We start from the raw sequence: 16083 nt of genomic DNA on the forward strand, positions 1-16083 counted from the left end.
AAGACAGAGCACAGATAGCAGAAAAAGGGGGAGGCATTTCAGAAGAACAATTATATTCACAGAGCTCAACATAAAACCTCCTGGATCACAACACATTAGTTCAATTATCAAATTTCAAGTCCAATTACAAATATCCATGTGAAGATAATTATAGTGCAGCTGTCAGTTCTCAAAAGGCCTACAGTACATAATGAATTGGAATCTTAATGGCCTATGGAAAGAAGGGAAACATTATTAGTTAAATTTTATAATATTCACATTAGAGAGAAAAAGTTATCTCCCCACACACCAAAAGGACTATAAAATGCTCTTCTTCCAGAACATTAAGAACAATATTATAAGTACAGATATTGAATGCTAATTTTATAATTTGCCATCCCAGTAATTATGCTCCAAAATACATGGTGACATTACACATCAAAGAAGCCTGACTAGATCTGAACTTCTAATTGTAAAGACCAAGCAACAACCCATAACAGTCTCAAGAGGAAAATCAAAGCCATATTAAGTTCAGAAGATGTTCAGATCCAGAGAAAATTCTGCTAAGATGAAATTTGAATGCTTTCATGAAGACCTGTGTTTGTGAAAAATTCTTGGGAAATTTTATCTAGGTCTCAAATCTCCATCCTTTTTCAGAATTTTCAAAATGGATACTGTCATTTTAATGCAAAAGATGTGTAACCCATTAACAGAAGTTGTACTCTACCTAAACTTCCACTAAATTCAATTTCACACTGTACATATCATTTAGAAACTCTCAGGTCATATGAGCTGAGCTTTCCAAAAGCAATTATTGATTCTGCATGCCCAGTTTGAGACACCTGAAAGAAGAAAAAAGGTTGCTGAATCTCTACTCATTGAATATCAGAGGATCTTTAAAAGCATCTCAGTTGGGCACTAAAAAACTGTGGCTACCAAAAATCACTAATTTATTTTCTAAATCTTGTCCCTGGGCCTTTTGAATTGTGTTCAGATTAAGTATGCAACATTGTGAACATACAGCGTTCACTTTAACAGCAGATAAATCATCAACTAAAGTGAGATGTTTTGAGGAAGTCAGATACTCTGAGATAACGGGTGTCAATACCTTAACACCACAGATCACATTAGGAATCTCTTTTTCAAAGTGAAATAAAATTTCATTCTACTATATAATCCAATAGAAAATCCAGGAGCCATTCCAACTGAAACGTCACAGCAAATGGGGGCTGGGAGTGGTGTATTATTTTAATCATAGGTTCTGGATGATTATTTGGAAAAAAGTTTACTGGTCTGGAAAGCATTTGCCCTGGTCAACCAAACAAGCATTGTTAGAAGGAAGGCAACAATCTTCCTCAGACTGGGGTTGATTCTGTAATGTTCTGCATTCTGTCATCAATGCAGCAAAGCACTAAACGTTAAGTGAGGGTCCTTTATTTTTAATGGGTCTAGTCACAGACTCAAAGCAAAGCAGGTGCTCAGTACCTTACTGGATCAGTGCAAGATGTGCCCCAGACTGTGGAATCAAGCCCATCATGGAGACAGCCAGTCTCTCAAGAACTGCTAGAATAAGACATCTAGGCCATTTGAAAACTGGATTTCCTAGCTTTTGAGTTTTTGGTGTAAGAGTGAGACTGTTAAAACAGTTCAATAAGAAAGATGGATTATCCAAATGGCAACTTGAAGATTCAGAATCTTGCAGCCTACGAGTGTTGTGAACAGTCTGAAAACTTTCTAGTGATACACGCTCTTCACAGTTCTTCACATATGACCATGGCTAGAAACAAATTATCAGCCTACTTGGTCCCTTGGCTAAAAGGCAAACATTTGGCATGGATTCAAGACTGAATATAGCAAACCTCAGAGTAGTATAATTTTCAATCCCTGCACAGATCTGGTTTCAGTTAATACGCTGTCTGTTCTGGCAGGCAGAGATAGAATTTGGCTGCAAAACATTCTCTAAGCACAGACAAATTAAGCTCTCTGGTATAACACAAAATCACAGATAATTATAGTATACATACTTCAAAGCCTACTCTCTGTATCTTCAGTACATGGAACACCTGATGACATTAATAGGAATTCCGTTCATGGTGTAAGAGACACTCCTGAGTATTCTTCTGTTTTCAGGAAGAAGGTTATTCTTGTGGTTAAGGCCCAGGCACAGGATCCAGCTGATCGGGGTTCAATTCCTAGCCTCCTACCCCCATTTCTTGCCTGATATTGGGCAAGTCAGTGAACTGTTCTGTGACTCCCTTCCCCATCTGTAAAATATGGAGAATACCTCCTCTCTCCAATCTATTTAGATATCCAGTTCTTTGGGGGCAGAGACAGTCTCTTATTCTGTTTGCCCAGTGCCTAGCACACTGTGGTCCAGATTTTATCTTTGTTCTACCACAATATATTTTTTATCTGAGAGAATTTCTGTCTGGATGTTCAAGAACTCCTCCTAAATGGTAAGGCCTAGGACCATCAAATTGGTATGTAGCTTCCTCTTAACATAATTTAAATCAAGGTCAAGGTTGTACAATGGGATGTGCCCGGAATGGGATTGTTCCTCATAAAACAGAGAGAGGGGGCTCTGCAAGCGGGGATAGTTAAACTGTATAATGACCACAGGCGGGTAGCAATGGTCAGAGATGGGGACCGGGACAGCTGTAAACCCACTGGGGCAGTAGAGGGCAGTGGTAGAGAAAGGGACAGCTATCTATTATATCTTCAAGAGAGTGAGTTTGTGTGTGTGTGTCTCTCACCCAGCTGGAGGACACGCATACCCCATCCCCTTGGCTGCACCCACTGCATCTTCAGTGGCCATGGAAAAGCACTTCTCACCTGGCCCCAGGTGATGTGGTGAGAGAGGGCTGCGGTATTCCTCTCCCCCTGGGCAGCCTGCATACTGAACCCCTCATCCTCAGCCCCACCCTAGCACACAGATTTAAATGAAGAAAAATAAATTATTTGAGTTAAGGACTCAAGGAATGCTGGGTACATCTTCTATTATAAAATAGTAATGTCTTAATACTGGTTCACAGTTTACATACTGTTCTCAAAAGCCTGCACAATATACTTATCTGGCAAACAGTTTTGTTAATGAACACCAAAAGAAATTCCACTTCAGTCTTGTGGACAGTTCCTAGTACTACTTCTTGTCTACTACCACCAAGTTTTCAGTATTCTTCCTAGTCCTGTTCACTCATGTTTTGCTAATTCTCAAATGTACTGGTTTAAAAGCAAATGGAGAGTAAAGCCTGAGGCTTGTCATTTAAAGACAGGGAAGTCAACGAACTAGACTTTGCAACTAATCTGTGACTGCATTATAAATCTAAGTAAATTATTGACCTTCTGTAACACTGTTCTTTGAGATGTGTTGCTCACGCGCAGTCCATGCTAGGTGTGTAAGCACTGCATGCACTGCTGCTGGACATTTTCCCTTAGTGGCATTCTTTGGTCTAAGTCTATTGCTTTCTGGACCCATGTTCTTATCAGTTGGTATAAGGGGCACCAACAGTCCCATGTCCTCTCAGTTCTTTCTTGCCAGTAACTCCTATAGAGGGGTAGTAGGATGAGTCATGGAATGGATATGAGCAACGCATCTTGAAGAACAACAGTTACAGAAGATTAATAGCTGTTTTTTCTTTTGTGAGTGCATGCTCATATCCATTCCAAGACAGACGACTCACAAACTGTACCTTAGGAGGTGAGATCAGAGTTTATGGACGTGCTGACTGCAATGCTGCTTTTCCAAAACCAGCATCGTCTGGGGCCTGCTGGGTGAAAACATAGTGGAAGATGATGATATGCATCAAATACCAGCTTGCAGCTCTGCAGATGTCCTGGACTGGGACCTCTATAAGTAATGCTGCTGACAAAGCTGGGGCTCTTGTGGAATTAGCAGTTATCATAGAACCATAGAATAGCAGAACAAGGAAGGGACCTCAAGAGGTCATCAAGTCCAGTCCCTTGCAATAAGGGCAGGAAAGAGTACCATCTAGATCAGCCTTGGCAAGTGTTTGTCCAACCTACTCTTAAGAACCTCCACTGAGGGAGATTCCACAGCCTCCCTAGGCAATTTATTCCAGTGCTTAACCATCCTGACAAACTTTTTCCTAATGTCCAACCTAAACCACCATTGCTGCAATTTAAGCCCATTGCTTCTTGTCCTATCATTGGAGGTCAAGTAGAACAAATTTCTTCCTTCTCTCTTTGACATCCTTTTAACTACTTGAAAACTGCTACCATGTCTCCTCTCAGTCTTCTCTTTTGCAAATTAAACAAGTCCAGTTCTTTCCATCTTCCTTCATAGGTCATGTTTTCTAGACCTTTAATCATTTGTGTTGCTCTTCCATAGACCCTCTCCAATTTCTCCACATCTTTCTTGAAACTTGGTGCTCAGAAAAGTTCTTGTGAGCTTTTGGGAAGTAGGAATATGGCCTAGCTGTTATGGAACTGTGATGCCACTTTTGTCAGGAAGTCCAGATGGGGACGCAGATGGACCTTCTCCCTGAAGTACACCATGCAAGGTGGTTCCAATATAATGGCCTTTCTTTCGGAGACCCTACTGGCAGAGGTGATTGCCAACAAGAAGGCAACCTTCCAGGAGAGAAATAGGAGGGAGCACAATGTTAAGGGTCAAAGAGCTTGGAGGTGAGGCATGAGTTTCCAAAGGACCAGTTTGTAAACCTTAGAGAGTCTTTCCAACCCTTTGAGAAACTGGACTATTACTCCTTGGGGGAAAACTGATCTGGCATTCACTGGTGTTTGGAAGGCTGAGTTGGCTGCCAAAGTAATCTTAACAGACAAGAAGGCCAGACCCGGCTGTTTCAGGTGCAGCAAATAGTCTAAAATAGACTGAACGGAAGAGCAAGTTGGCGAGAGATCACATTCAGAAGCCCAACAAGTAAAATATTTCTACTTGGCCATGCACAATCCTGGTGGGAGGCTTTCTACTCCCTGACAAGACCTGCTGAACCTCTTTGAGAAGACCTGTTCAGCCAGGCAGCACCCAGGCAGCACAGTACAGGGAAGCAAGTTTCAGGTGAAGTAATTGGTCACAGCCCTATGAAATCATTTCCAGAGGGAAAGGGAGCAAGAGCAGAACTGCCATTGAGGCCTACGAGTGTGCCTAACCAAGGCTGGTGTAGCCATGGGGTGCAATCAGAATCACTCTTACTTCGTCCTGTTTGATTTTAGAAGAGCCTTGTGAACAAAGGGAGTTGGGGGAAAGGCGTACAGTAAGCAATCTGCCCATGAGAACAGGACGGTATCGGCGAGTGAGCCTAGGCTGTGCTTGTGCATTGAACAAAAATAGTGGCATTTTCTGTTCTGCCTGATGGTAAATGGGTCCACGTACGGAGGCCCCACTTTTGGATGATAAGTTTTAGAAGGTGACCTCCAGGTGAAGGTACCACTTGTGGTGAGAGGAGAAAGATCTGCCAATACATTCTCTGACAGGGATTCTTCTCTCTGTGCCCATAGTGGAGTGTTATCCGCTTCTTCCTACAAAGGCAGTAGGATTCCAAGGACTGGTGGCATGCCAGCGATTGGGACACTGGGATCAGACAGATGGTGCCAGGGGACCTGATGAGAGGTTGGCACATGAACCACTCTGTTCCCTCCTGTTTCTGGACACCAGAGCTAGCAGGTGCCCCATTGTGGTTGGTGGGATCGGAACAGAGCAGGTGGTAAGAAGGAAGTGAGAGTGCATGTGGCTGGCAGAGCCCCTTGTCCTGGCACATAAGCATGCAGCTCCAGAATCTGCTAGAACATCCCCAACAGATACCCAAAAATCTCCAGCAATGATGCATGCAGTGCGCGCGCACACATACACACACACAACCTGACACAAGCAAACACTCAGAAGAAAGACGCTTTCTATGACATGCAATTCATTCTGGTTAATACACTTTGAAAAATGACTGCACTCCATCCATATTCTTACACTGTAACTGATTCCTTTTTTCCATTAGAACACAAAAAAATGCCTAAGAGCCTGAATATGGATACATCTACCGATTCCCTGACTGCTATGCTGCGTAAGTGTTGAGAAGTTTACTAGGGAGAATCTATAATTTGAGAGATATGGCAGCACAGATCTCTACCCAACATTTATGAAAGGAACAGAAATTTGCCAAAAAGCAAATTTGCTATTTGGCTAGTTTAACTATGAAAAGTAAACCAGGGGATTGAACAATGAACATTTGCAGGGTTTTATTCTGACAATGTGGTTGAAGATGCAATTGTTTCAGATTTTTTCTTTCCAGACACTAAACAGCAACTACCTTAAAAGGTGGTACAGTAATTCCAAAACAAGTAAACTCACAGAGAGTTTGTTTCTGGGAGGGAAGGGGTCCATGGAAACTACTGTTGAAGTTGGTGGGATGTATTTCTTTCATAAGAGAAAAAAAATGTTCCTGTTATAAAACACTCCTCATTAGCAAATGCTGTATGCAAATGGACAGCTATGCTTTGCTTACCTCACGTGTGACTCTTCCGTTGTTATCAAAGTCATACAGTGTGAAGGTCCATTCTTGCCTGTTATCTTCCTCTACAGATACATCACATTGCAATTCCTAAGAAATATGCAAAGAGCTATGATTACCTAAAGCAATAGGCATGCTTGCCATAGAGGCTGTTTCCCTGTGAAAAAGAAGAGGTTCTCTGTATTCCTTCCTTTCTCCTAGGGAAAGGCATTTAGGGTTTGCTCCTGTAAGTCTCCTGTCCACTGCACTGGAGTCTCATGACAATGAGGTTCTTTTCTTAATTCCACTGGGCTAAACTTCCAAGAAAACAGACGGACACCTTCTACTTTTACTTGTATAAAATACAGAAGCATGAAAAAGCTGCTTGATGCAGTTCTCAGAACAAAATACGAGATCTTCCACATTAAAAAGAAAAGAAAAACTCCATATAATTCAGAGAGGAAAAGAATAAGCAGTTCTGAATAAATGTGTTAGTCTTTAAGGTGCTTCAGGACTAGTTCTTTTTATGAAACTACAGACTAACATGGCTACCTCTCTGAGGGTACATCTGTACTTACTGGAAGGTCAACCTCATTCAGGGATGATCTTCCAGGGTTTGACTTAGCATGCTAAGTGTGAACACACTAATTGAACCATCAGGGCTTGACAATTGACCCTAGTACTCCTTATTCTCGTGAGGCATAAGGGATGTCCACAAAAGAGTTTCTCCCGTCGACCTCTCTGTGTGGGTGGCCTGATAAATCAACCTTCTATACATCAGTTCCAGCCAAGCAATTGTAGCTGGAATTGTATATCTAAGATTGACTTTCAGGCCTAGTGTAGACCTGCCCTATGACTATTTACCACATCAGGCAGAAAAGAAAGAGATGGCAGAAACAGCCTCACAATATGAGGCAGCATGCCACTGAATTGCAGGTGGTCATTAATACACAATGGAGGCATGGTAAAAACCCCAGTGGCAAAACCTCCCCTTGACACAGATACTCATGTACACTATTAAATTTGGCAACTGGATACCTTTTCATGCTACTGAAGTTACTGAAATTGAACTTAATTCAGAACTGAGACTATGAATCCCTTACCATAGACTGCACATTGCTGGCTAATCCTTACTTTAATTGTGATTCTACTGGTGAGAGTATGACTTGGAGAAAGCCTACAACAATCCTCTCTCTCTCTCTCTGTGTGTGTGTGTGTGTGTGTGTGTGTGTGTGTGTGTGTGTGTGTGTGTGTGTGTGTGTGTGTGTGTGTGTGTGTGTGTGTGTGTGTGAGAGAGAGAGAGAGAGAGAGAGAGAGAGAGAGAGAGAGACACCTGGTTGCACGAGCCTCGCTTTGTCTTCAGCTTTGTGCAATCACAATCAGCCAAAGTCACAAAAGGCAAACAGAAAAGTTACAGCACAATTAAAATAAATGCCACTGTATGCAAGTAAAATAAACAGCTCCAAATAGCTTCAGCATGAAGCTTAAAATACCTGGCAGATCTGCTGACTTGAAACCAAGTCCCTGCAGCAGTTAATGGTACCTCCTTCCCCTGCTGAGTTCAAAGGCAGTTTTCTCTCAGTTGTAACAAGTCCATCGGAAAGCTGCCAAGTGCCCCACACTTTACCGTGGAAACACAGTTTCATATTACGCAAACATTCCCAACCCCTTTAAAAGCCAAGCTACATTCACCTCAGATTTAGACCTCTTGTCTCAACACTTGCATTTCTTAGTCTTTTGTACCTGGTCATAAAATGAAAGATTTACCATTTTCCTAGCCCCTCGCTTACAAGGTTAGAAAGCTTTAAATGAGACAAAGAAAAATTATCAACATTATGTCTCTTGCCACATATTAACAGTTCTCTCTCCCATACTACCATCTTTATGTGAGGATGTGCCCTGCTTCATGAATAATAATGGCAATCTTCCCTGCATTACTCAGCGATCCTGGTACCATGTGCTAACCTTTGTGGCATGCCAAGGACTACTTGGGAACAAACGGCCTTTGCTGCTATGGTTGAGTTCCAGCTAAACTAGTACCCTCCCTGTTGACAGGTGTCCTCCAACATTCACGCATCAGGACATTTAATGATAATTTGTCATTTCTTTCACGTGTGTGAAATGTCCATTACTCAAGGTGGAATATAAAATCAGCTTAAGTTTTGTCTGCGGGGAGGAGGAAAGACTGTCTGTCAACATCACTAAGATCATAGGAATATCTGCATTTATTACAGAAAAGCTTGATCCATTTATTTGGCCTAAAACAGTAAAATGTAATTTACATGGAGCTACCAAAACTTCTCTGACCAAAAAAAAAATGTTCCAGCAACATTACAAGATGGTAGATGGTTTTTTACATAATAATTGAAGACTGCAAAGCTCATTAATATGACAGACAGCAATGAAATGCAGAAGTTTGCCATGTCTGCTGGAGTAGAGAGAGATGAAATGCAGGTTATTCTGCCAGTCTCAATGTGTCTCCCTATTCACCAAGACAGACAACTCTCTAGCTAGATAGCATGTTTCAATGCTCATATTTGTTGAATCTCTCCCTTTATGAGCAAAACCTGCCAACTATGTACAATGTCTGGCAGTATTCTGATGTTTATAGGTCTACAAGGAAATAGGCCACCAGACAAATTCTCTGCGGGGCCTTTATCCCCACTCCAGGTAATCAGATCAATTGCCAACGTAGAAGGTCCAGGATATTTCACTCTGGAGGGCCCAGACTTGAAAGACTGGTGGCTGAAGCACGTTTCACAAACTTTGTTTACACTAAACCAGGCGTCTGCAACCAAAATAGCGAGAAGAGCAATTTTTTTTAAAGCGAGTTACAAAATCAATACTTCAAGAGCCACAATTCATGTGACTATGAGACAGTCCATAATAAATAATGTCAAACCTTATTTTTGTCACCACTAATTTAAGAACAGTGTGCACACAATAATTTGTATCAGTTAGAAATCTGTTACCCCCATCTCCAGGTTTTACCCTCCTCAACCCCCAAATCTGCCTCCCTATCCCCAAGCTTTACTCCACATTCTGCAACACCCCCCAACCCCAGGTTTAAAACTCCTTCAGCCCCAGATCACCACTCCCAACCCCAGGTTTAACCTCTTGATCCCCAATGCACACCCCCAACATCTGCAGGATTAACCTGTCTCAGCCAATGAGCTTTGCATACTGCTGCTGCTCTCCCCATCCCCCGCCTCCTTCTTCGCATGGCTTCACAGCTCTGGCAGGGGGCAGGATTAGCCGCCCCTCCTCCCAGATCTCCTGCAGTCTGATTTTCCCCACATGCAGCTCTGCCAGATTCCTCTTCCAGGGCTCTCTGCCCTGTTAGATTCCCCTGCACTGCAGCTGACTGCTCAGCCTCCAAAGCTGCACATGGAGTCAGCAGCAGTAGAGCTTGGAGCCAAAAGTGGCTCCAGAAAGAGCTGTGCATGACTCCGGAGCTGCAGGTTGCCAATCCCTGCACTAGACAGATTGACCTGACTATGATAGTTTACAGAAACCAGTGCAAGAATTAGATAACTTAGTGGCTGGCACATGACGTTAAATGACACAAGCCTGTAAGTATATAGCAAAGTCAAACAACTCTCCTTATCATACACTCCAGTTCCCGTATAGTGTTTATCGTCATCAACATTTGCTAACTACCCTCTGCGACACAATCAACAGACAATTAGCAAAATGAAACTCAAGGCCAAATCCTGCTCTCTGCTCTCAACCTGGGAACCTCTCAACCACTGGGAACTGTATACAGGCAACTCATGGCCATATTTGTCCCACAGGCTAGTCATCTAAATTAATTTTACCTGTATCTCTCAATGGTCAAAAATTAGGGACTTACTTCAAATTTTAGCTGTTTTCTGGAACTTGTACGTGTGTCATTTTCTTTGTCAGCTTTCTTCTCATCTCCACTGCAAACTCCATCCGTCTTCTCTGGAGGCAAAGCCACTGCCAAAAAGCATATTTAAGAAAAAAAGTTTACAATGATTCCATCAAAGGACTCTTATATTACATCAAATTGGATTTGTTGGTTTCAAAAGTCTTCTCGTAATATTTAGGGTAAAAATTGATTCAGCAAACTTGAATGCAAGAAATGCTATTATATTTTATTTGCTCTTGTATCTGGTATATGCCTAAGAGCATTTCAACAGATGTTCCATCATCTGCTCTTGTTGAAGAACATCTCCAATTGACCTCAACAGATTTTGTACCAGGTTCAAACAGAGCACTACGAGAATACAAATTGGCGAGAAATATTAATATGAACTCGTTACTCACTATTGCCAACCATCTTGCAAAACAATAATACAATAGAATAAATAGAATAGAATAAAAGAATAGATGTTCAACCGAGAACAAAAATTCACCACAGCAAAATATTATTGCAGTTGAAATGTGCTTTCTGTTTTATTCTAACTTCCTTGATTGACTGCTCAAAGGTACTTTGTTAAATTCTTCCTGGGATAGCATTTTCCAAGATTAGTTGAAGCCACAAGATTATTGTTTTCCAAGAAGTTCAAGCAGTTTTTTGAGTTATGCGTAAAATAATTACACTTTTCCCAAATGTTCAGACTGAACTATTTGCTCTTGCGTAACTCAAAATCACTTGTAAAAAGCTTTAACATTGGCACACTTCTGAGTCCCCATCAAAGAAGAAAACACAATGCATTTAAGTATGAGGATCCTGTGGAGAGGCAACTGGCACTGCACCGGGTGAAACCACTAATCTAAAAACAAACAGCTGAGTGTTTTTAAAGTTTTCGAAGTTGCTCTCTCCCAAGTGATGCAACCCTGAGGACTACTCAAGTTTGACAAAGTAGAAACCACCTCTCTCAATTTATAACTAGTCATTTAAATGTGCACTACTCAAACAGCTCAGTAGCACTATGGTGACTCAAAAGGTAGAACAAAACAATGGGGGAAAGCTAAGCTACGGAATTTGAGTTACATTAGTAGTCTAACTCAAGTTGACATAGCTTAGATCTACTTACCATGGGGACTCACCATGGTAGGCTGATGGGACAAACTCTCCCCTGGACTCCCACTTACTCATCTCATTCTAGTGGAGTTTCCGAATTGACAGGAAAGTGATCAAAAGGTCCATTTAGCAGGTTTTCACTGGCTCAAAAGATACTTAACACTACACAGGTGTTATCACATGAACTACTTCAAAAGAACTGAGCTCTTGTTCAAAGCAGGGGTGAGCATATTTTACATCGCGCCCCACTTTCCATCCCTGCAATGAGCAGAGCCCCACCATCCTGTCTAATGTAATCCAAACTGATGGAAATAAAAACCTTTTGGCATGTGCAAGAAAATAAATCTGCAGAATGTAAAAACTCTATTAGCTGATATACAAATGTGAATACACATACACAACAGTAACATATTTCAACATTTTTAATGAGCTGAATAAGCCTGAGACACAGCAGCCAATTGTGTTGCACCCCACTTCTGAAATTTCATGTCCCCGGAGGAGGCCTGCCCCTCCATTTCTGCACCCCTACTTTAAAGCATCATAACCACATTCTTCACTTTGTTCTTGGCATTTTCTTTAAAAAATACAACAGGAAAATTAATTTAAAAATAGAAGTTAAAAATTCAGATACTCCAAAAGCTAAGGTTTCTACCACATCTCTACATCACTTCTCACCTACACTGCACACATGGCAACTTCTCATCCTCATGTCTTGGTTAAACTTGAATGCTATTGTATTATTGCACTTTGTTTTTAAACTTATGGCAAACCAGAAGATATACCTCATTAGAAATGAAGACAAATTAACAATGAGACAGAAAACTTAAACTTTAGAATTTGGTGAGTTGAGTACTCCACTTTTCTGTTTTAATGTTCTATTAATGCCAGACTACACAGATGTATAAAAACTAAATTTATTATGCACATACTCACATATGACACCTAGATCACTATGAGTGGCGCTCTATAAATATCTGAGACAGATATGGGGTCATGATAACTAAGCAAGCCAAGACAATTAAGAGAAAAAAAGGTCACTTCACAATAAATAAATGAATAAATAAACCCCAACCATTTACCAGGGTATTGTATTATTGCTCTTATTCTGAATAATGTGCACACCATACCTGTATGCAGGGATCCTTGCCTGTCTGGAATTAGAGAGATTTTTGCCTCTTTCAGGGCTTCCCCTAGAATTGGTAGCAGACATAGGTGAAGGAAAAATGTTTACATGCACAGAACAGGGAGGAGCAGGAAACAAGTGGACTGGAGAGGCCATTCCTTTCCTAGTGACTGGAAGCGGGGCAGCATTTATATTCTGTGCAGCACTCAAGAAACAATCTGTCACCTGAATCAGACAAACAAAGGTAAGAGGAATTTGGGGAACATACAAGATTATCTGGTCTCATGTTGCAGTGCTGAGTGTGGTGGGGTGCAGAGAGGTCTCCCTGGATGGATAAGACAAGGACTTATGTAAATATGAAGGTGATTAAATTCAGACATAGTAAGGGGGGATGGGTAATTCCTTATCCAAACATATATCTTACTAGGCACCTGAGTTATTAAAGGAGGATGGGCTACATCAGTCTGATTGAGGGTCACATATATTTTTGTCTGATACTAAAACAAGAATTGGTGAATATTTGAATATCTGCTGGGGTGGAAAGGAAGTAACCATGCAAAATTGGTGGTGTCTCCTTGTGGCAGATACATGCACTCAGAGAAGGCACATGGTTATCAGATAAAATGGATCAAGGAAAAATGCCTTAAGGGAGCTGGAGAATTGAGGTTTGCAATTTCTATGCTGGTGCAATAACCAATCCTCACAATGATAACTCTCTTATCGTCATGCGAGCAGAAGTTAAAGCAGTGGGATGGCTAGGACCATGCTGGAGATTATGCTGAAATTATTACAGAAACAATGGCAATCTGCTATATTTCATGTGCTCCCAGATACTTTTAAGAGAATGAACTTGTGGCATAACTAAACCTTGCCTATTCTACTGACTTTATCCTTGCATGGCTGGATAATGCAAAGGCAGTGTGTTCTACTTGATAGATCACTGATGATTATCTGCTTTATTCATCCCCTCTGAATCAGCTACCAGTGCCTATGGTTGGAACACAGGATATTTGCTAGATGGACCTTTTTTCTCTGACCCTATATGGCTGCTCTTATCTTCCTTATATTCAAGAGAATGAGCATGGAAAAAAATGCACCCAGTTCTCACTTCTGTCACCAACTTAGGGTGACTTTCCACAAGTTCTTTAACTTCTGTTTCTATTTAATCTCCCACCCCTTGTCTGTCTGTCTGTCTCTCTCTCTCTCTCTCACACACACACACACACACACACACACACACACCACTAATAAGAGCAGAAACTCTGTGTTCATACAATACCTAGCACGGGGGTCAGCAATCAAAATAGCAAGAAGAGCCATTTTTTCCCCAATTTAATTTAAAAAAATCAATTATTCAAGAGCTGCAATGCGTGTGAATATGGGACATCAAACCATACTTTTTGCGACCCCTATTTTAAGAACAGCATGCACACAATGATTTGTAATGCGGTGCATGTTTATTGCAGGACAATCCACAAACTTTTTACATATTCTATTTCCTCACATTTTACATGTGTTTTTGTACCACTGTCTTCCTGACTTTCATTCTTGAATCTTCTCTCTCCCTGGAGAACGCTAGGGGGAAGTTATCCAACTTTTTGAGATCACACATCATTTGTTATTTACACGTGAGCTATTCTTTTTTGGGCTTTTAGACGTTCACTGTGTATCGAAAACAAACAGCAGGGGTTTTTTTGTTTGTTTTTTAAACTTTGCAATTATAGCATCAGGCTCCACAAAGAAGTCCTTAAAAAGCCGAATGTGGCTCTGGAGCTGCAAGTTGCAGGCCCCTGACCTTGCATAAAGGGAGCCCAACATTAGCTGGAACTTTTGGGAACTGCTGAAATACGACAAACAATAATCATAAAGAATTATACAGTATTCTACTAAGTCATGAACAAGAATTGAAGACTCATTCTTCAGTGCAGCTTCCTCCAAAAACAATACTGGAAAACACAGAAATGAAGATATGGAAAGCTCAGGTGCCACTTCTGAAAAATGATGAATTTTGGAAATGCACATCACTTGAACTACTCTACCTCTGGCTCTGTAGCACCACCTTATGAACAACCTGAAATGAAGAGATAACATGCACACATATTATCAGTGACTCTTTGTAATGACTAACTTTAATCCTGTGTTGCCAGATTATGAGGACCTCACTTATACTGATGGGTAGTTACTCCTAAGAGTAGCTCGGATAAAGTCAGTGGGACTACCTATGTGAGTAACTGTCTACCAGTGTGAACAATAGGTTCATAATCTTGGTCCTAATAACTGTACATTGACATACTTAAACCAAATTGCTCTTATGCTAGATCCTGTGACTTGGCTTCTTTAGAACCACAGATAGTCCACTGAAAAGCTCACTTTGTAATTTCAGATATTTTTAAAAGGGACATATTTGGGGAAAAAAAGACTCTTTCTGCTGGCTTTTTTATACAAGGGGGAGGATTGGCATTCCTTTCCCAGAAATCCTCTCAATGGCCCAATTTCTGCCACACTCAAAAGTGCCCTATTCTCTCATTCCAATACTGTGCTCTTCCAAAGATGTGAACAGAAGGTCTGCACATGTCAACAAGTACCAGGGCTCCAACTCACTGAGTAGAACTAGATGACAACAGAATTCCGTTGTGGTTTCAAGAACTGTGCTTCTAGTGGTATGTTCAATTACCTTTCCAGATGTACAGTATACATGTTCAGATAGGAAGAGTTCATTTTAATGTCTGATTTATGTTTCAGGGGAAAATGTACTCTAAATTAGACTACTCAAAACCAAGAGTTGAACAGTGCTGTGGGTGGAATTTGTGAAATTCACATGTCAGAAAATAATATCTTTGAGCTTCGCTGACCATTGTCTCAGAATGATCACTGGTATTGTTGCTCTAGGGAATTTTCCTTTGAAATCAATTATGCATTTCTAAGCTCTGACACAATAGGGGAATAATCTCATCCTGATGTCGTATTTCATTTAACAATGAAAAATGGTGTGCAAATGACACAGCATCTGTTGAAAACTGTGTAAGTGGAAATATATGCATGTATCCACAGTGTACATGTATGTGTGTGCATACATGTCCAAACACACACACACGAACTTTATGGCAACGTATATTTAAATTATCATTCCTGCTGTGTTGTATGAAGTTAGAGCCCTTTAATCTCTAATTTGCTTTCTATCTCTGATCTTATTCTGGACTAGAAGCATCCTTTGTTGTCTGCTGCCCAGTTTACTGAAGGAGATACATATGCGCTGAACTTATTTATAAATCAGATGTGACAGTCTCCCTGGGACAGATAAAACTGGCAGCTCTGTAAACAGAGATGCACGGCTGAGCCACATGCCAGGGTTCAAATATATTCACAATGTGAACTTCCACTCAGTCCTGTCAACGACATTCAACTTGACCAGACCTGAATGCTATCTTGTGGGGGGAGGGAGAATTAATAGCTTAATGTTTCCAATGTCTGTGCCATTAGAAATAGGGGGTCTGTTTACTGTATATCATTTGTGCATAAATATTCACTTACCT

The 16083-nt window shown here is 41.0% G+C and overlaps 1 protein-coding gene across 3 annotated transcripts in view; it reads right to left on the reverse strand.

Moving 5' to 3' along the window:
- The window catches only part of NKD1 (NKD inhibitor of Wnt signaling pathway 1), a 179621-nt gene that overhangs the window by 24509 nt on the left and 139029 nt on the right, over positions 1-16083 (reverse strand). For 2 of the 3 annotated variants that reach the window (XM_075008563.1, XM_075008565.1), the window contains 2 exons: positions 10291-10397; positions 6453-6548 (listed from right to left, as the gene is read on the reverse strand). In XM_075008563.1, coding sequence (XP_074864664.1) covers positions 6453-6548; positions 10291-10397 — 203 coding nt within the window. The remainder of the gene's footprint in view (positions 1-6452; positions 6549-10290; positions 10398-16083) is intronic. The other variant, XM_075008564.1, reaches the window with a different exon arrangement.

The sequence above is a fragment of the Carettochelys insculpta genome, chromosome 14 (assembly GCF_033958435.1).
Source record: "Carettochelys insculpta isolate YL-2023 chromosome 14, ASM3395843v1, whole genome shotgun sequence".
Lineage (NCBI taxonomy): Eukaryota > Metazoa > Chordata > Testudines > Carettochelyidae > Carettochelys > Carettochelys insculpta.